The sequence below is a fragment of the Dermochelys coriacea genome, chromosome 11 (assembly GCF_009764565.3).
Source record: "Dermochelys coriacea isolate rDerCor1 chromosome 11, rDerCor1.pri.v4, whole genome shotgun sequence".
Classification (NCBI taxonomy): Eukaryota; Metazoa; Chordata; order Testudines; family Dermochelyidae; genus Dermochelys; species Dermochelys coriacea.
In genome coordinates, this window is record NC_050078.2 from 66672261 (window position 1) to 66692438 (window position 20178).

The 20178-nt window shown below is 47.1% G+C and overlaps 1 protein-coding gene across 3 annotated transcripts in view; it reads left to right on the plus strand.

Moving 5' to 3' along the window:
* Positions 1-5324, plus strand: part of CPS1 (carbamoyl-phosphate synthase 1) — a 131565-nt gene extending 126241 nt beyond the window's left edge. For 2 of the 3 annotated variants that reach the window (XM_043505694.1, XM_043505693.1), the window contains exons 36-39: positions 1168-1227; positions 2248-2360; positions 3115-3244; positions 4291-5324. In XM_043505694.1, coding sequence (XP_043361629.1) covers positions 1168-1227; positions 2248-2360; positions 3115-3244; positions 4291-4389 — 402 coding nt within the window. In that variant the 3' untranslated portion in view covers positions 4390-5324. The remainder of the gene's footprint in view (positions 1-1167; positions 1228-2247; positions 2361-3114; positions 3245-4290) is intronic. The other variant, XM_038421643.2, reaches the window with a different exon arrangement.
* Positions 5325-20178: the final 14854 nt, after the last annotated feature.

Genomic DNA, 20178 nt, shown 5'->3' on the forward strand with positions numbered 1-20178 from the left:
TCACGTTGTATATTTGTATTCTCCAGTTAGTGTATAGAACAGAAATGACTTTATTATGAGGTTCTTGCCAGGGTCTGTAGAGCTCAAAGGACTTGTTGACTCAATTTCTTTATTCCTCTGCCCTTCATGACCTCTGCGAGGGTTAGATCATCAGCAGTTCCAGTGTGGAAAGTGTTTTGCATAATCCTGCTTCTTTACTGGTCAGAGTCATGTTACAGCTGAAATTCAGAATGGCTTTACAGTGAAAAGGTCACACATTGCTTTTGATCTCTGCACTCCTTAAACCCCCAAAGTTCAGAGGCAGCATATGTCCTTACTAGAATGTTATTTGCATTGTGCCCTAAAATGCCTGATGAATGTAAAGTCAAACGCAAGTGTATAAAAAATCTTATGTCTCTGTTTCTTCGGTATGGTTGCTGGGTTTGCAAGTGCATTATGAGAGAGTCTTTCAAAGGTGCCAAGGGGATCTGGACACCTAACTTCCTTAGTTTCTAATGGAAATTGGGTGCCTAAATCTCTTAGGCAAGTTGGTGGTGTATGTATGTGAAAAGTGTGCACACAAACAGTGACTTCACTGGATATTGTCGTATAATTGCAAACATGGCACCCAAAAGCAGCCCAAAGCCCGTGTTTCCCATTTGAAGCTACTTCTTGATAGTTCTTCTGGGTTTGAGACCAGGCACTGCTGTAGCTGTCCCTGAAATCAAGTGTTATAGAGCAGCCTTAAAAAGAATGGTAGCTAAAACCATAGGAGGAGACTTGTAAAGTAGGTTATAAAAGTCCGGTTGTCCTGACATTTATTTTGCAGAGCCATGTAAAAATTGCAGTAAAACACTCTGGGGGATGTATTGTGTTAGCATATCGAGGTATCTTGGCTGATAGTGGGATTTGGGCTTCAGTCTCATACCAGGCAATTAATTTGTAATGTTACAATATTGCACATGTCCTCAAGTGTCTTCATAAAGGAGAATGATACAGAAAGCCATCTAGTGAGGAGGAAAAAAATGGACACACCCACATCCACACATGCAGCCACAGATTGGCCAAACAAAGAAATATATCTCCCTCTTAACATATTCTGAAAAAGCCCCCTGGTATCCAGTGAAGGGGAAAGTGCCCTGTTGCTAGACCATAGCTTTGATGCTCTCTTTTGCATTTCCTTTTCAGCATTCCTTCCGTCCCAAATTCCTTGGTGTAGCAGAGCAGCTGCATGAAGAAGGTTTCAAGGTACATTGCTTTGGGTTTTAAAGTTAGGTTTTGATGTGAAATCTGGTCAAGGGGCAGCAGAATGACTTCTTGAGATCCTCTGAGTTGAGACAGAAAGGAAAACAAGAGAGACATACCACCTATGTTTTCAAAGTACAGTAAGGACTTTTAGCGGAATTGCTCCTGTTAGAGTCAATGAGAGTTACACAACTAAAACTCTGAACAATTATTAAATGGAACAAACAGGATTAATTTGCTAGAGCCAGAGGTTTTTACTTTCAAGGCTGGAAAAACTGCAGCTCTATTTTCAGCCTGCAACAGCGATGTCACAATACAGGTCCTCCAGAGGCTTGCAGGGTTCTCCAAGAAAAAGCAGCAAGTCAGGAAGTCATATTTTTAAACACAAAAGGGGAAGAAAAAAATTATTTTATGGTGAAAAATCTGTATGGGGCCTTTAATATATTACAAAGCAGCATCTAAGGGTGTACAAACTTGTATTGTCTTTCAATTCACTTTTAATTAGGCAACTATGTGTCCAAGGTAGAACCTGTTTTCTGCGTTATCTTGGATCCATCATCACTAGAGAATATTAACATCATGACTGTAAAGCATTAGACCATATTTAATAGAAAGCCCTTAAGGAGAACTGGCAGGCAGCTGCAGGGTATTGATGTAAATATTAGATGTACTGATCTGTTTTCTATATGACACCATTCACAGTAGTGATTTAGGAACCTAAGTCCTGTTGAAAGTCAGTGGGACTTAGACTCCTAAGGTGTTTTTGGCAATATTACCTGCTGTTTACTGTCACTGATCTGTCAGAAGATCATTGATAACACAAACAATGGGAAAGTTATGCTTCTGCAGGTAGGTGTCTCTGTATATAAAGATACACAAAATAGGGCCTAATCCAATGCCCTCTGAAATCAATATATTGATTATTGATTTCATTTGATCAAGCCCAGACAGTACAATGCATGGTTACATTACAAGCATTTGTGTTATGAAGTAGGCAATAATATATTTTCCCTCTCAATGCAGCTTTACGCCACAGAAGCAACTTCTAACTGGCTCAATGCCAACAGTGTACCTACAACTCCTGTGGCCTGGCCATCCCAGGAAAGCAACACTACCAACCTTCCCCCAATCAGGAGGTAAGAGCTTAGCCCAGTTTGTGTAGACGATGGGAGTCTTCAGCAAAAAGTGAAGTCGAGGGCTGGGGGGAGAGAAGAGAATCCTGGCCCCGCTGCGGTCAGTGGCAGAACTCACACTGACTTCTTCAGGGCCAGGATTTCAGTCCAGGGCTTTATGGGTCACTGTTCTGCTGTGGAAAGGCATATTCAGCTTTGCCTGTAATTGTGATGAGAAAGAAATTTACCCGTTTAATCAAGAAGTGTGTAGTTAATAGCACGCATTTCTTATAGCATTGGAGCAATTTTACTCCAAGTCTTTCCTAGGCTCCTTGCACGTCATTGAGGTTCATACCTCACCAAGGCACCACTATATGACTACAGTCTGGCATATGCAGCAGTGTATGTCATAGTTTTAAATTAGGACAGTTGGGATCTGAATCTTTAAAGGTGCTGAGCACCTCCTGCAACCATGAAGGGGCACTGCAGGTGCTCAGCAGTTCCCAGAATCAGGCCCTTAATGGAGTTGCACCTAGTTACATGAAGGCTGAATTTAGCCCTATGTCAAGGTCACACAGGCAAATCCAGCAAGTGAACCCCGAGCTCCTAAGTCCCCATTCGATGCCTTATCCACTAGCCTGTCCTTCCTCATTACATTTTAAAATTACATTTTAAAGTGAATTAAAAACGCCAGTGCTCTTCAGTTGAACACACATACATTCACTGAGGATTTTCGTAAGCAAAGTATCCCTTAGTGTCTTCGGTATTGTCTTTTCAGCTTGATAAAAGATGGGAACATAGACCTGGTGATTAACCTCCCCAACAGCAACACCAAGTTCGTCCATGATAATTATGTGATCCGCAGGACGGCTGTTGACAGCGGGATTGCTCTCCTCACTAACTTCCAGGTATCTCCTTCGCTGTTCTTTCTTCTCTTAGTCACGGTAGTGTTGAAAATGCTGGGGGCCATTTTGAGCTTCGGGTCCAATATTTCTGGACCCCAGTTAATGTTCAACAAATGATGATGTATCTGAAATTGCAGCAAAGTGGTTGCCTGAATACATTTTCTTTACTGTGTGCTGCAGGACAAGATTTTAAAAAATGCATAGGCTGGATCCTATGTCACTGCCTTGGGCCACTGATGTCTCAATTCCATCTTTAGAGCAAATTCTCCAGTACAGGCTCATTATAACATCAGTAAATCATGCTTGGTAGCAGCTTTCTATCAGAGCTGTCGAAGCTCAGAACAAGAAGTTGCCCCCTCTTTAAAAATCTCGAAGCAAATCTGGTACTTTTGTAATATGTCAGTCCAGTTGAATTTGGTACTTACTGGGGCAGCTTCCTAAATGATAACAAAGCTTCATCTGTTAGCTATCTGGGGTTCCTGGTGAACTACATTTCAGATATTGATAAAGGTAGGGACACTTGCCTTCTGTCTGAAATCTATGAATTCCAACATACCTCTGATAGGAGACAGCTGGACTCTGCTTCCCAGCAGAACATAGACCGTCTCTGCAATTATCTATAACAATCATTAAGGGCCCATTCTACTCCCATTGGAATCAGTGACCAAATTCCTGTTGACTTCAGTGGGAGCAAGGTCAGACCCAAAAGTCACAGGCTGGAGCTAGCCAACCTGCCAACAAATTGTGTTCAGTTCTTTTATAGTGGAGTTTTAATCCCAAAAGGGAGGAAATAACCCTATTTTCTCTATAAAGACTGGGATGAAGGAGAAAATAATATCTTGCATTTATATCACGCCTTCCTCCTAAAGGATCCAAAAGCCTTTACAGGCTTGCAGGATTAGCTGTCTGTTGCTCAGGATGGGCCCTGGGATGACCTGGCATGGAGCAGTTTGCAGGATCAGGGTGTAGAACTGGTGTGCTTGCCTTATTAATCAGCCCCCCTGGAAAAGGCTGCAAAATGATCGGTCTCCTCTGCTTTATATTTCCAGGTGACAAAGCTTTTTGCTGAAGCCATCAAGTACTCTGGGAAAGTGGACGCTAAGAGTCTTTTCCACTACAGAAAATTAAATACCAGCAATCCACCATAGAAGAGGCGCCACCAGAGTGAAATCCAAGTCTTCTCACACCAGGATAAAGGAGGAATCCCAATCCTGGCTGCTGAGACCATCTGTCCAGCCCATATTTGGTTATTTACATTTATTTCCTAGGATCTGACATTTTTATCTTTGAAACTTACCAAGGAGACACAATAACTCTTAACTAGCAATTCCTAGTCAGCCTTCCCCCTCAAGATGTTTGTTGGAAAACATTATCCATTCCTTCCCTGTTTGCAGCTAATATTCACTAGCTGGTAGATTGGTAGATCCAGATCCTACTATGCTGGAGGAGACAGAAGAAAAAGTATATGGTCCTAAACAGCGGTGGTTAACTCTGTCTTTTTATAATAATTCCTTGTAGGTTCTTTCTGTGTTCTCCTTAGACAGCCCCTGCCACACTCAGGTGCAAGTTCTAGAGTCTGTTCCACACCCTACCCCATTGAACTGTCATATAGTTTTTGTCTGTTTCCTATTGTTGACTATCAAAATCTTTGTGACTTTCTCCTTTATAATAATCAAACCTGATGCTATCGCAGTTGCCTGCCATAGTACAGACCAGCGGGATATGTTGAGCATGACAGGAGCTCTATAAAGTTAAAACACAAGAATTCACTGTTATTCTCTGACAACAAATGATGGGTATGCAGCTACTTTTTGTTTGTTTGGTTTAATCCTGGCAGAGTGTCATCTTTTCCAGGCTGCAGATTTGAAGGGGGTTTGTGCTGGAATCACTTCTGAATTCTGTTCAGTCCTTAGTTCTTGAATTCGGTTTATTATACGAATCCTGGACTGCTACCAATGTATCACAGGATTCTTTCTCAATCTAATGCATTGCTTCAAAGGAGGATACTCCCAAAATGCCACCCTGCTCTCAAACATTTTGGATTATGATTGTGAACATTAAACTGGAATACTTTCAAAATGAGATCTGAGTGTTGCAATTCTTAGCTCATGCTGATGAAATTACTCTGTCTTTGCCTCTCACCCAATGTTTCCTTTCTGGATGCCATCCCATCCCAAAAGTGATATTTGTTTTGTATTGCAGTAGCACTGAGGCATGGCCCAAGATCCCACCGTGCTAATGCAATATTTGTTGTCTCTGTTGCAACAGTGTTTACAGGCTCCAGTCAAGGATCAGTGGCCATTGTGCTAGGCACAGTCCACACATACAGAATAAAAAGATTGGCTCTGTCCCATAGAGTTTATAATCTAAGTACTTTTTGTCCCTCTCTCTGTTGCTTATTTTTGTATCAAACTGTGCTCTCTCAACATATACATGTAGTGCCCAGCCTTAGGAGGATTCAAAGAGCCATAGGACACTTAAATGGACAACAAAAACCTCCAGAGTTGTTATAGTTAATACCAACAAATTATTAATGTTCACGCTTCAGGGTTTAAACCAATCTCTAACTATTAGGGTTTAGGATTAGATCTTGGGGACAGATCATGCCACATTGACCTACTATGGGGTTCTGTGCACTTGGTGTTGGCCACTGTCAGAGACAGGACACTGAACTGGATAAACGAAGGTCTGATCCCATCCGGTGACTGCTATGTTCCTATCATTGGCGTTTCTTTCAGATATTAACTTTTATGGTGAACAAAATCCTTCCAGCTTCTTATCATGTGAAGTTTTTGCACTTTTCAGAACGGTGATGTCTGTCTTTTTGTCTTTCTTTCGTTTCTTTTTTAAATTCAGCTCAGAATGAGCACAGAGCAACTGACTGTTTGCCCATTCAGTGGTGAAATGAGATGAATTATAGGAGTTAACTGAGCAGCGCCTTCCAAATATACCCTATGCATTTTCAAAGACAAAAATCCAGCCAGCAACTGGTTCTGTCTCATTCCCTCCCTTTGGCAATTAACAATGTAATGGCTGGAAATTTCCATGTGCAGTCTTTCTTTCCTTCTCTATTTTGCTTCTGTCACTGTGCACCCGAAACCCCCCAGCATATCACACCCAACTCATTCTTAAATACTACACGTGGGCCAGGTTCTTCCACTCTCACTTACCTTCATCTGTGACTAGCCCTATTTGAAATGAATGGAGTATTTTGGAGTGAGGCGTGATTTAACTTGGGTAAAGACTTTTTAAATTAGGACTCAGCTTTTTGCAGGAAGGTTTGATGGCCTCAGCCCCCGTGGGAAGCTGTCATTCTTGATTGAAACAATTTACCAAATGTTTGAAATGGAAAGTTCTGTACATCACAGAGAAGGCAGCAGTGGGAAAGAGCAGTAAGAGAGAACCCACAGCCCATCCACCTATTAATGTTAAAAACACGGAAGGAAAGATGATCCCGGAAAAGGACGGGGACCCCATCGTCTACTGGAGACATGTCAGATGCAAACGAGGAGTCTGATGATATAACGAAGGCTCTGTTTAATGAATGTCTAAATGGAAATGTTAAAGAAATAACCTGGCATTCAGATCTCATCCCTAAGGAAGCAGAGAGAGAAATAGCTTAACATTCTTCTTCAATAGGGCTCCCCGCCTCTAGCAAGCTTTATAGCCATCACATTCCTTTGTCTCACCAGCTGCAGGTACTTGAACTGCAGCTTCTGCAGTGTCCATAGCCGCTTGTACAACGAAAGTGGAAATTAGCAGAGGAACACACCAGGGCTGAATGCACGATAAGCGCTCTGTAATTACACACCAGCCTTACCATTTTGCTGCTGCTCCTAAACACCCCACAGGCACAGGTGCCACCAATCCACACACAATCAGGCCCATTTAATCACATGCCATTCCAAAGGCCTTCAGACAGCAAAAAGCACTCCTGCCTCTCACCTCTACTTTTTCTCTCCTCCTTTGTTTTTTGCTGGGGACAAAACCCAGTATGTTTTCTTTCTGTCTCGCTGCATGATACAGGATGAACGGATGACTCTTCTGTCACGATCAGAAAAGATGCAGGTATTGAGCTGCAGAATCCTCCCGCTCCCTCCTCTCCCACATCCTGTGAGCTCAGAAAAAAATACATGATTGTATTTATTTTCCAGCTTCCTCTTTTCTTTTGTGTAATGAAAGGTGCAAACACTGTGGGAAAAAGATTTGAAGTATCTACAGCTGTTGAGATCAATGCAGATGTGGAAAAACACAACCCTACTACAATTAGTATCCTTTGTACCACGCTCTTTTTCTGCCATGAACTATTGTTGACGTGTCAATGGCTTTTTCTCATTTATCTTGGGAATGTTGAGGCTGGCAAAATGTGACACTCTTCAGAGTTGCAACTGCCCATTTGCTACTTTATGAACTGTCAGATCACTTTATTCTTTTCCGTTGATTAAACAACAGATTTGGGGAGGGGAGGGAATAAACAACCCAGATGCACAAGAAAAGAGATGAAATGAAATGGAGCTTTTGATCAGCACAAGAAGCAGAGTTAAGAGGAGAGGAAAGAGGAGAGAACCTCGTCGACAATAATAGAGAACATTTTCTCTAGTATTCAAGCTGCTAAGCCACCAGCATCCTGGAGCAGTAAGGATCTGTAATAGAGAGGCAGCACTCAAAAGTTTTAGGATGTGCTTGACACAGTGCTCTTTGAAGCAGAAGGTTATTGACAGAACAATCTTAAGCAAACAGCAACGAGGGAGAGCTGGGATATTGCGGACACTGAACTGCAATGGTAAAATGAGGAGTGGACCTTGGCATCTTTCAGGGAAAGCATTCGTAACACCAGCTTGGAATCAGAACATCTCTGGGCCATGGGGAGCTTTCATATTAGCACTCTGGCTGTCTGTGCAAGGACAGGTGGCACTGCCATGCCATATGAAGGATACTGCTATAGCCTTCTGCAGGGCATTGAAGTCTGCTGCCAAACAGAACTCAGAGCTTCTGTTTCTGTTCTGTCCCCATTTAAATATAGAACACTTAATAATGTAATTTATAGGGAATAATTCAGTTGCATAGTAACATTTGTTTCAGTCTTACCATTCAAGAGGATGTGAATACGAAGCTTTCTAATGGGCTCTAATTAAATTGAGAACATGATGTTTTGTCATTAACTAGGTGGGATAAACTCTCATTCAAACGAATAATTAAAATATATTGAAAGCTGCAAAATGATGATATCAGTTTAGATGTACTCTTTTAAATTAGGGAAGTTTGCAAAGATTAAACAGAGAGAGAAGCATTTGATACAAATTATGTTCAAGATTAATTAAAATACACTTAAGAAATTAATGTTCACTAAGGGATACTATTCTGTTCTTGGGAATATAGTACCCTTCAGACTGGATCAGACCTGTGGTCTATCTAATCCAGTGTCCTGTTTACAATAACAGCCGTGTTATTCTGTATTCGCAAAAAGAAAAGGAGTACTTGTGGCTACAGCTCACTTCTCACGAAAGCTTATGCTCAAATAAAATTTTTAGTCTCTAAGGTCCCACAAGTACTCCTTTTCTTTCTGTTTACAATAGTAACAAGTATCTGCTGCTTTAGGGGAAGGTGCAAAGAAACCCTACAGTAGGCAGTTATGGGATAGTTCACCCCCAAGGAAAATTTCCTCCTGATCTCCAAGTAGTAGAGGTCAGTTTATGCCCTGAAGCATGGAGGTTTAGATCCCTTCCAAAACTCTTGGGACATGAATTGCTGTTGCCTTCCATGTTGTGTCATCATTTAGCCCAGTGCAGAGTGAGTACAGTGCTACCATTTTGATTTTACACCAGTTCTACACTCACTTTGCACTGGGGTAAATAATTACATACAGTGCAGGCAATGGAGAATCACACCCATTTTAAGAAAACATAGCTCTGGCTATTCTTGTTGTTCATTGTAGCGGGGTCGTATTGGAAAACATGGGAAGTGGGCAGGCGCAAGCCCACTCACCACTAAAGGCCCCTCCCCCAGGCTAGTGGGAGGGACCACGGGACCAAGAGACCAACTGATTACGGGGGACAACTAATGAAAAATAGTGATTGGAGTGAAGGTCAGAAGTTCAAAGCGAGGATACTGGATGGGGACACCGAGCAGAGAACCCTGGACAGCACCCACTGCTCCTCAAAGCTGTCAAGGGAGCCAGCGGACGCTGCCCAGTGGAACTCTGCCCGGATCCATGAAACTAGGGAGGAACAGAAATGGGCCCCACAGTCCCAGAGCACCCCCTCATCCAACATCCTCCTCCTGGTATTATAGATGGAGACTTTGGCCAAAGCCAGGAGGAGGTTGATGAGGAGGTCTCGTGACTTCATGGGGCCACAGATAGGGTGTGCAAAGAGGAACAAGTGTGGGGAAAAGTGCAGCCAGAACCTCAACAAGAGGTTCTGGTGGAGCCGGAATAGGGGCTGCAACCTGGTGCATTCGAGATACGCGTGCGCCAGATTCTCCCTCACGCTGCAAAAGGGGCAGGCCTCAGGTGTAGGGGTGAACCATGCCAGCTGCACGCCTGTGCTCACAGCTCCATGAAGAAGCTGCCAACTAATGTCCCCGGTGGGCCATGGGACCAAGGTGGAATAAAGGCTGGCCCACCAGGGCTCCTCACCCTCTTTAGGTGGAAGATAGTCCTGCCATTTGGTGTCGGGGCGGGACAGGAGGGTGAGGAAATGCAATGTATGGAGCACAAGTGTGTACAGATGGTTTCTGGGTGTGGTTTGAAACCGGACCGACTGTAGGGTATGCAGCCGGCTCAGAGTGTGGGAGCGGGGAGGCCGGGGGGGCTCGCGGAACAGGGGCCCAAGAAAAATGTCTGGAGGTCCAGGGGTGAGGGGTAGGTGGGGAACGCCCTCTCGCAGGGCTTGCCGCAGGAAAGCAAGAGAATTGGGTGACAAGGCGGCCTTCACCTTCTGGAGTATGTGCCTAGGGGTCGGAAGGGTGGAAAGCTCCATGCGTCGTCCAAGTGTGCGGAGCTCCACCCAATCCCCCCTGTCGTAGTCCAGGAGGTCTCCGACTCTGGTGGTTCCTGCCAGGACCAACCTCGGACACACCGAGGGAGACTCTGCCATCTGCACACGGAGATTGAGGTTGTGTAGCAGGGGCTCCGTGAGGAGGTCCGCTCGCTCAGTGGCCACAAATGATCTGGTCACCAAAAAAAGCTTCCAGGTCTGGAGGAGGTCCTGGTAGAAGACTGGCAGCTCGGAGAGGTCTCGCGGAAGGCCTCTTGGATGGAGAAAAAAGAGCTGCCGGTCACATCGGAGCCCTCGGAGGCGGCGGAGGAAGGCGTGTGCCAACGTGCTTCACGCCAGACTACTTGCACCGTAAAGGAGCCTCTGCAGGGCCTGGAGGCGGAAGAAATGGACCTGGCTGCGCAAGCAAACCAGGCCCTGTCCTTCCTCCTCCATGGGAAGACTCAGAGCCCCTGCAGAGACCCAGTGCAGCCCCGGCCAGAACTCCAGAGCCATCCTCTGGAGCCTGGCCAGGATCCTCAGGGCCGGGTTCAGCGTGTTGAGTTGGTGCCAGAGCATGGACAGGACCAGTTGGTTCAGCACCAGTGCCCTCCCTCGCAGGGAGAGATACTGGAATAGTCCTGTCCATCTCCGCAGCCACTGACCCACCCTGGCCTCCAAATCCTGCCAGTTCTCCGGCAGAGACGGATGTGTGGCGGAAAGTTAAATGCTGAGATAGAGCAGCAGATCCGTGCTCCACCGGATGGCTTGAAACGTGGGTGGGAGGGAGCTCGCCTGCCACCTGTCCCCGACCACCAGGCCAGAGCTCTTGACCCAGTTGACCGGGCAGAGGAGGCCGCCGAGTAAACGGCTTGGCAGGCCTCCACCCGCGTCCGGGTCTTGGACCATGAGGAGCACATCGTCGGCGTACGCCGACAGGACCAGCCACAGCTCCAGCTCCTGAAGCGCCAACCCCGTCAAGCTCTGGCGGAGGAGATGGAAGGGCTTGATTGCCAGAGCATACAGCTGGCCCGAGAGGGGCACCCCTGCCGTACTCCTTGCCCGAAGCTGACCAGCCTGGTCAGGGTCCAGTTGAGCCTGACCAGACACTCCGCGTCGGCGTACAGCACCTGGACAAAGCCCACAAACTGGGGCCTGAAGCTGAATGCCCACACGGTGCCCAGGAGATACCCGTGGTCCACCCTGTTGAATTCCTTCTCCTGGTCCAGGGACAGGAGGGCGAACGACAGACCATCCCTACACCCCAGCTCCAAGAGGTCCCAGACCAAATACAAGTTTGTCAAAGATGGTCCGGCCAGGGACGGTGTAGGTCTGGTCGGGATGGACCACGTCCGCCAGCATGGACCCCAGCCACAGCTTCACTACGACCTTGTAGTCCATGCTGAGGAGTGAGACGGGATGCCAATTCCGTAGGTCGCAGAAGTCCCCCTTCTTCGGCAATAAGGCGAGCACAGCTCGCCTGCATGAGAGAGGGAGGACCCCGCTTTGCAAGGACTTGGCCCAGACAATGACGAGGTCTGGGCCAAGAACATCCCAGAACACGTGGTAGAACTCCACGGTCAGCCCGTCCATGCCTGGAGATTTATTAGTGGGCATGCGACAGAGGGCTTCCGAGAGCTCGGCCAGAGAGAGAGGCAGCTCCAGCCGGCCTCGGTCACCCGCGCTGACCATCGGGAGTTCAGTCCAGGGCACCCTGCGAGCATCGGCATCAGTCGGATCCAGGGAGAAAAGGTTAGCATAGAAGGCCGTGGCCCTTCCACGTATCTCCTCCGGATCCATGAGGGGGGTCCCGTCCTCCGCCAGGAGGCAGTTGACGTGCTTTTTAGCCTCCCTCCTTTTCTCCAGGGCGTAGAAGAAGCAGGAGCCGCGATCCATCTCCTGAAGGAGGCGGATACAGAATCAAACAAAAGCGCCCCGGGCTCAATGGTCCTCCAGGGCCCGGAGCTCCTCCCACTTCTCCCGGTGCGCTGCGTGGAGGGGTGGATCCTCAGGGCCAGAGGCGAGACGCCTCTCTAGCTCTAAAACCTCCCACTCCAACTGCCCTATCACTGCGTCCCTCCGCTGGGTGGCGCCCTGGGTGTAGTAGTGGCAGAAGAGCCGTGCGCACACCTTCCCCAGGTCCCACCACCGCCTCGCCGAGGGAAAGGCACGCCGCTGCCCTTGCCAGGCCAGCCAGAACTCCTGGAAGGACGCCACGAAGCCCATGTCCTCCTGCAAGCTGTTATTGAAATGCCAATAGGCCGGCCCCGGCCTCTCCGAACTGAGAGAGGCTGTCACGGTCACCAAGTGGTGATCCGAGAACGGGACCGGCCGGATGCCGGAGGCGTAGCTCATGTCAGATGGAAACATGAAATACAAATGCGGTCCAACCGGGAGTGGCGCGACCGATCCTCCTCCACCCAGACATAAGTAAAGGTAACATCGTTGTCCGGGTGGTGGTCGCGCCAGATGTCCATCAGGGAGTGATGATCCATGACCTCCTTGAGGACGCCCGCGGCTGCCTGGGATGTCTCGACTCCTGAGCGGTCCCGGTCCTTGAGGGTGGTGCTGAAGTCCCCGCCCAGGATCAGACACTTGTGAGGATCGAAGGTGCCGGGGAAGGCCGATGCCTGCCGATAGAAACGCACTTGTTCCAGGCCCGCGTTCAGGGCGTAAACGTTGACCAGGTTTAATCTCAGCCCCTCCGCGCAGGCCCGGACATGCAACAGGCGACCCAGCACGACCTCGGCTACCTGCACCTCGGGCCGTAGCTCGCGGGAGAACAGGGTGGCCACCCCAGCCGAACGGGCCCCGAGGTGGCTAAAGTAAACCTCGTCCCCCCACTACAGCCACCAGCTAGCCTTGACGGCTGGAGCCGTGTGGGTCTTCTGCAGGAAGATCATAGAGTATCCCCCCTCCCAAAGGAAGGAGAGCACCTGGCTCCTGCAGAGACCCACGCTACAGCCCCCTACAGTGTAGCAAAGATGGTGTCCTTCATAGAGAGGGCTGGGGTGAATCCTCATGGGCAGGGTGATTGGCGGCCTCCAGCAGGAGGGGAGACCCAGAGACCGGGGGGGAGGGTACTGCCAGGGGGCACCACCCCAGAGAAAGGGGCACCGGGGTCTGGGAGGGACATGGGGCCAGCGGCAAGTGGGACACTGGCCTGCAGAGGGCTCTCTGGAGGCTGGAAGAGCTAATTCCCTGAGAGACCAGCAGGAGGCACTGCAGTGGTGAGTCGCCGCACCGTGACATCCATATAAAATGGCCCATCATTTTCTAAATCCTGCTAAGCTCCTGCCTACTTGCATCAATGTAAAATGGCTCTCTAGTGTTCTCCGTCTTGGAGACAGATAAATACAAATGAAGTTGAATACGTGGAACTTCCTTGCTCAGGTGGTCTGACTGAACATCAAATGCCATGGAATGCAGTACTTGCCCTCTTCTCTGGCCCATGGGATGGATCAGAGGAAATAGTGTGGAGGAAGATGGGAAATCAATAATAACATTTCAAATTGTCTTTTAGAATGAGCTTCAGCCCTTGGTCAAGGTCAGAGGTCAAATCTGAGCTGTTTTTAGGTCAAATCTAATATCTTTCCCAATCTTGAATGCACAGATGTGACAGACTGCACATGACTAGTTTCTGTTTCTTACCAACAAGATTCCAAGTGCTTACTGTAGATCAGTTCTTGAATGTAGTTGACGAGGTATCAGTTACCTCAGTTACCCCTGAGGTAAGTGGGAAAGCGGGATACTGGGAGGAAGCACAGGCAGGAATGTCTGAGAGGGGAGGGCTCCTGCCTCATACTGGGAATGAGGGGCGATCAACAGGTTATCTCAAGTGCTTATATACAAATGCACAAAGCCTTGGAAACAAGCAGGGAGAACTGGAGGTCCTGGTGATGTCAAGGAATTATGACGTGATTGGAATAACAGAGACTTGGTGGGATAACTCACATGACTGGAGTACAGTCATGGATGGTTATAAACTGTTCAGGAAGGACAGGCAGGGCAGAAAAGGTGGGGGAGTAGCACTGTATGTAAGGGAGCAGTATGACTGCTCAGAGCTCCGGTACGAAACTGTGGAAAAACCTGAGTGTCTCTGGATTAAGTTTAGAAGTGTGTGCAACAAGAGTGATGTCATGGTGGGAGTCTGCTATAGACCACCGGACCAGGGGGATGAGGTGGATGAGGCTTTCTTCCGGCAACTCACGGAAGCTACTAGATCGCATGCCCTGATTCTCATGGGTGACTTTAATTTTCCTGATATCTGCTGGGAGAGCAATACAGCGGTGCATAGACAATCCAGGAAGTTTTTGGAAAGCGTAGGGGACAATTTCCTGGTGCAAGTACTAGGGGAGCCAACTAGGGGGAGCGCTTTTCTCGACCTGCTGCTCACAAACCGGGTAGAATTAGTGGGGGAAGCAAAAGTGGATGGGAATCTGGGAGGCAGTGACCATGAGTTGGTTGAGTTCAGGATCCTGACGCAGGGAAGAAAGGTAAGCAGCAGGATACGGACCCTGGACTTCAGGAAAGCAGACTTTGACTCCCTCAGGGAACAGATGGCCAGGATCCCCTGGGGGACTAACATGAAAGGGAAGGGAGTCCAGGAGAGCTGGCTGTATTTCAAGGAATCCCTGTTGAGGTTACAGGGACAAACCATCCCGATGAGTCGAAAGAATAGTAAATATGGCAGGCGACCAGCTTGGCTTAATGGTGAAATCCTAGCGGATCTTAAACATAAAAAAGAAGCTTACAAGAAGTGGAAGGTTGGACATATGACCAGGCAAGAGTATAAAAATATTGCTCGGGCATGTAGGAAAGATATCAGGAGGGCCAAATCGCACCTGGAGCTGCAGCTAGCAAGAGATGTCAAGAGTAACAAGAAGGGTTTCTTCAGGTATGTTGGCAACAAGAAGAAAGCCAAGGAAAGTGTGGGCCCCTTACTGAATGAGGGAGGCAAGCTAGTGACAGAGGATGTGGAAAAAGCTAATGTACTCAATGCTTTTTTTGCCTCTGTTTTCACTAACAAGGTCAGCTCCCAGACTGCTGTGCTGGGCAACACAAAATGGGGAAGAGATGGCCAGCCCTCTGTAGAGATAGAGGTGGTTAGGGACTATTTAGAAAAGCTGGACGTGCACAAGTCCATGGGGCCGGACGAATTGCATCCGAGAGTGCTGAAGGAATTGGCGGCTGTGATTGCAGAGCCCTTGGCCATTATCTTTGAAAACTCGTGGCGAACGGGGGAAGTCCCGGATGACTGGAAAAAGGCTAATGTAGTGCCCATCTTTAAAAAAGGGAAGAAGGAGGATCCTGGGAACTACAGGCCGGTCAGCCTCACCTCAGTCCCTGGAAAAATCATGGAGCAGGTCCTCAAAGAATCAATCCTGAAGCACTTAGAGGAGAGGAAAGTGATCAGGAACAGTCAGCATGGATTCACCAAGGGAAGGTCATGCCTGACTAATCTAATCGCCTTTTATGATGAGATTACTGGTTCTGTGGATGAAGGGAAAGCAGTGGATGTATTGTTTCTTGACTTTAGCAAAGCTTTTGACACGGTCTCCCACAGCATTCTTGTCAGCAAGTTAAGGAAGTATGGGCTGGATGAATGCACTATAAGGTGGGTAGAAAGCTGGCTAGATTGTCGGGCTCAACGGGTAGTGATCAATGGCTCCATGTCTAGTTGGCAGCCGGTGTCAAGTGGAGTGCCCCAGGGGTCGGTCCTGGGGCCCGTTTTGTTCAATATCTTCATAAATGATCTGGAGGATGGTGTGGATTGCACTCTCAGCAAATTTGCGGATGATACTAAACTGGGAGGAGTGGTAGATACGCTGGAGGGGAGGGATAGGATACAGAAGGACCTAGACAAATTGGAGGATTGGGCCAAAAGAAATCTAATGAGGTTCAATAAGGATAAGTGCAGGGTCCTGCACTTAGGATGGAAGAATCCAATGCACCGCTACAGACTAGGGACCGAATGGCTCGGCAGCAGTTCTGCGGAAAAGGACCTAGGGGTGACAGTGGACGAGAAGCTGGATATGAGTCAGCAGTGTGCCCTTGTTGCCAAGAAGGCCAATGGCATTTTGGGATGTATAAGTAGGGGCATAGCGAGCAGATCGAGGGACGTGATCGCTCCCCTCTATTCGACACTGGTGAGGCCTCATCTGGAGTACTGTGTCCAGTTTTGGGCCCCACACTACAGGAAGGATGTGGATAAATTGGAAAGAGTACAACGAAGGGCAACGAAAATGATTAGGGGTCTAGAGCACATGACTTATGAGGAGAGGCTGAGGGAGCTGGGATTGTTTAGTCTGCAGAAGAGAAGAATGAGGGGGGATTTGATAGCTGCTTTCAACTACCTGAAAGGGGATTTCAAAGAGGATGGCTCTAGACTGTTCTCAATGGTAGCAGATGACAGAACGAGGAGTAATGGTCTCAAGTTGCAATGGGGGAGGTTTAGATTGGATATTAGGAAAAACTTTTTCACTAAGAGGGTGGTGAAACACTGGAATGCGTTACCTAGGGAGGTGGTAGAATCTCCTTCCTTAGAGGTTTTTAAGGTCAGGCTTGACAAAGCCCTGGCTGGGATGATTTAACTGGGACTTGGTCCTGCTTTGAGCAGGGGGTTGGACTAGATGACCTTCTGGGGTCCCTTCCAACCCTGATATTCTATGATTCTATGAGTTAGAGGGCCCTCATAAGAGTTCGAAATGCACAAGCTATTTTGCACATGGGCTCAAATGGCTGACTATGAAAGGAAAGTCTTGGCACCTTAACATTGTACAGCTAGCCTACACACAGGTTAGTGAGCGCACAAACACCAGCGGTTGTATTTCACTGGGCCTTTCCTGCATTGAAATCATGGTAACAACAACAGACATTTAACCACGGTTGTTGTCAGCAGGGCAAGTTGTTCTCAAACCTTGACCTCCCCGGGGTTCAATGGTCTCACCCTCGTCCTCAGCAGATATCTGTCCATGTTACAAAACCATCACACAACTGAGTACAGAGAGGGCTGAAAGCTGGGCAGAAGGGGCTGTGTTTTAGATTTGGGATGCACTGGTAGAACAGTGGGGGTGTTAATATTTATTTCCAATAAATTAGTGTCCAAAATGTGGTAGGCCTGCCACAAACATATAGCACAGGACCAGCTTGGAAGAGATGACAGTCTTTTTTTTTTTTTTGACCAAAGAGAAAATCCACACACTAGCAGATGAAGGATAGGGAGAGGGATACAACATATGCATGAGCAGAGAGCTGTAGGTCCATTTTTTTTTTGTTTAAATGGGTGTTTTTGACTCATTGCTTGTAGCAGCATAGTCACGGTGGGGGTGGTGAAAGGTCTGGAGGGTGGGGAGAGCAATGGTCAGCCCCTGAAGGATGTTGAGTGTAAGGTACAGCGTGGAATACCCCCCTGGAGATGTTGTCATGAATGGGGGGTCGTGGGCAGGCCTAGTAGAAGCAGAAGTGAGGCGTCAGAATCGGGAGCAAAAAAGCAAGACCGGCACAGAAGTTACCTCAGCCGCAGGCCTAAGTGATGAGCAGCCAGAGATCATGTATTGCTGTTGGGCTTAAGAGCAGACTTGCTGATTTCCTCGACTGGCCAGGCAGAGTGGTCCATCCGGCTTCGGCTCAGCTGCAAAGCCTCATTCCTGATAGATGGTTGTCAGAGAAAGCGTCAAGGTTGCTAGTGGAGCTGGGCAAACTTTTTTGTGCAAAACTTTTTTTTTTCACCGAAAAATGCAGAGTCAGGTTGATCGAAACAATTTGGGTCAATTTCAGTGACTTTTTTTCCTCTTTGTTTGTTTGGGGTTGGTTTTTTTTTTTTTACCAGAACCATATCAACATTTGATTGTTTTGTTTCAGCATTTCCAAACCTAAACGTTTTGCTGCCTTCTTTCGGAAAGATGTTTTGTTTTGGAATTTCATTTAATTTTATTTTAGAAACAATTAAAAAACCTTTATAAAAGCCTCAAAATCAAGACAAAAGTTCATTTTGCGTTGACATTTCGGTCGACCTGAAGTGAACTTTTTTTTTTTTTTTTTTGCAATTTTTTTCAGTTCACCCACTGAACCTAATAATCATGTATTTGCCCAGCTCTAGGTGGCAGGAGTGGCCGTGCACAGAGGGCTTAGGACAACGTGACAAGGGGCTCAGTTTATCATTGCCTGGGCCTTGGGCAATCATTAGCAGCTGTGCAAGGTGGATATAAAACTCTGCCAGATCAGAATGGTTGCATTTTACACCCGCTTTTCACTGGTGCACATAACAATGCAAGGCAGAGGCAACAGTGAATTGGGCCCATGGTCATTTGAATAGGGAGACATGCCCATTCACTGCCTGGGTGTTAGCTACTGGTGCTATTAATCCTGGTCTTTGAGCACCAAACCATGAAGAAAACTTTAAAATAAACACATTTCAAAATAATGATTTGCAGCGTTTGCATTTTCCAGCATTAATATACCCGAAATGAAGTTAGCAATGCCCAGCTGTTGAGATGAGAGAAAACTACTTCCATGAACAGATAATAAAGATCTGAAGTCTCTGTAGAGTGGAGAAGGCCAATTAGCTAAGGCATGTCCAAGAATTCAGTTGCTAACTGCACTTCCGTCCTACAGGATGAAAACTTCGGCCCGTAGACCCATTTTGTGTGTTAGTGTATGCTTGCGTTCAACCAAGGCATCCTTCACAAAAAGCTGGATTTTTTTTTTAATTAACTACAGGAAAAAGAGCCTCAACAAATTCTGCTCACTATCTATGATCAAGAAAAGCCTATTAACAACAATTGTTGGGTTTTTAGTTTTCAAAGAACCCATAATTAAATTTTTATTGTCTTATAAGTGATTAGGATTAATTGCCTCCACACTAGCTCTGGTGCTTATTATCTCCTTTAAATAGGAAAATGGCTTTTTTGCAGAATTCATTTATTTACCACAATCCCTTAGCATTATGTTGCCTGCCAAGGCAAATCCATTGCAAAACCTGTTCACCCTACGGAACTACTAAAGTGACGTGTTGATTTAATGTATCTTCCTCAACAGATAGGAATTGACTAAACAAAATGACTTCTCCAAGTGCTTAACCCGAAATATAAATTGTGAAAGGGAAATGGAAAGCAAAAAGGACTAGATTTTTAAAATGCCCCACACAAGAACGGTGCATGCCTCTACAAAAGTGCTTGTGGACTTTGATGCCCACCAAACCATGCAGAAAACCACACTGGGCCAGAAGGGGTTAAGGAGAGGCTGTGGGTGCAATCAGCCCTGGCCTGCTACAGCTGCAGAAGGTGTCACGGCAGATGGAGGAGTTAAAAAGGCTGAACCTGGCTCAGGTGGGGGATGACCAGGAAGGAGAGCAGATATCTGGCTCTTGATGCAGGGAGAGAAGCCTGCTGAGTGGAAGTGGGACTGGAACTGCTGGCAGACAGAGCTTCCTGGAAGGAATGTGGAGCTGCCTTAGGAAACCCCAGGCAGTGGTAAAGGAAAGCTGGGGGAAGTGAGTGTGCCCAGGGTTCTCTATGCTGGTGGAGGGGCTCAGGAATAGGAAGACTCAGCTGAGTCAGGGGGTGCCCTGCCCTGCCAGGGGCACAGAGAAAACTCCCCTGCAGCAGAACCAGCCAGGTGGCAGGAAGTACTGAGAAGCTCTGCAGTGAGCTTAGGGAAGAGGCTTGGAGAGAGCAGAGCCGGGAGCCTGGGAAGAAGCAGAGGCAAAGACCCAAGACAGAGCCAGGTAGGAAGTGGTCAGGGAGGCAGCAAGCTCATCTGTGCAGGAAACAGAGGTACTATTGTAATACAAATAACAATCTTTTCTGTAACCTCTTACAGAAGAGGCTTTTAGAATTTTTATATATGAAGTTTCTCTAGAAATTGACTAAGGCTTTATAGAAATTGCTCAAAAATCCCATAGAATTGTATAGAGAATCACGTCTTTTGTATAGATTTGTTGGGACTAACATAATTTAT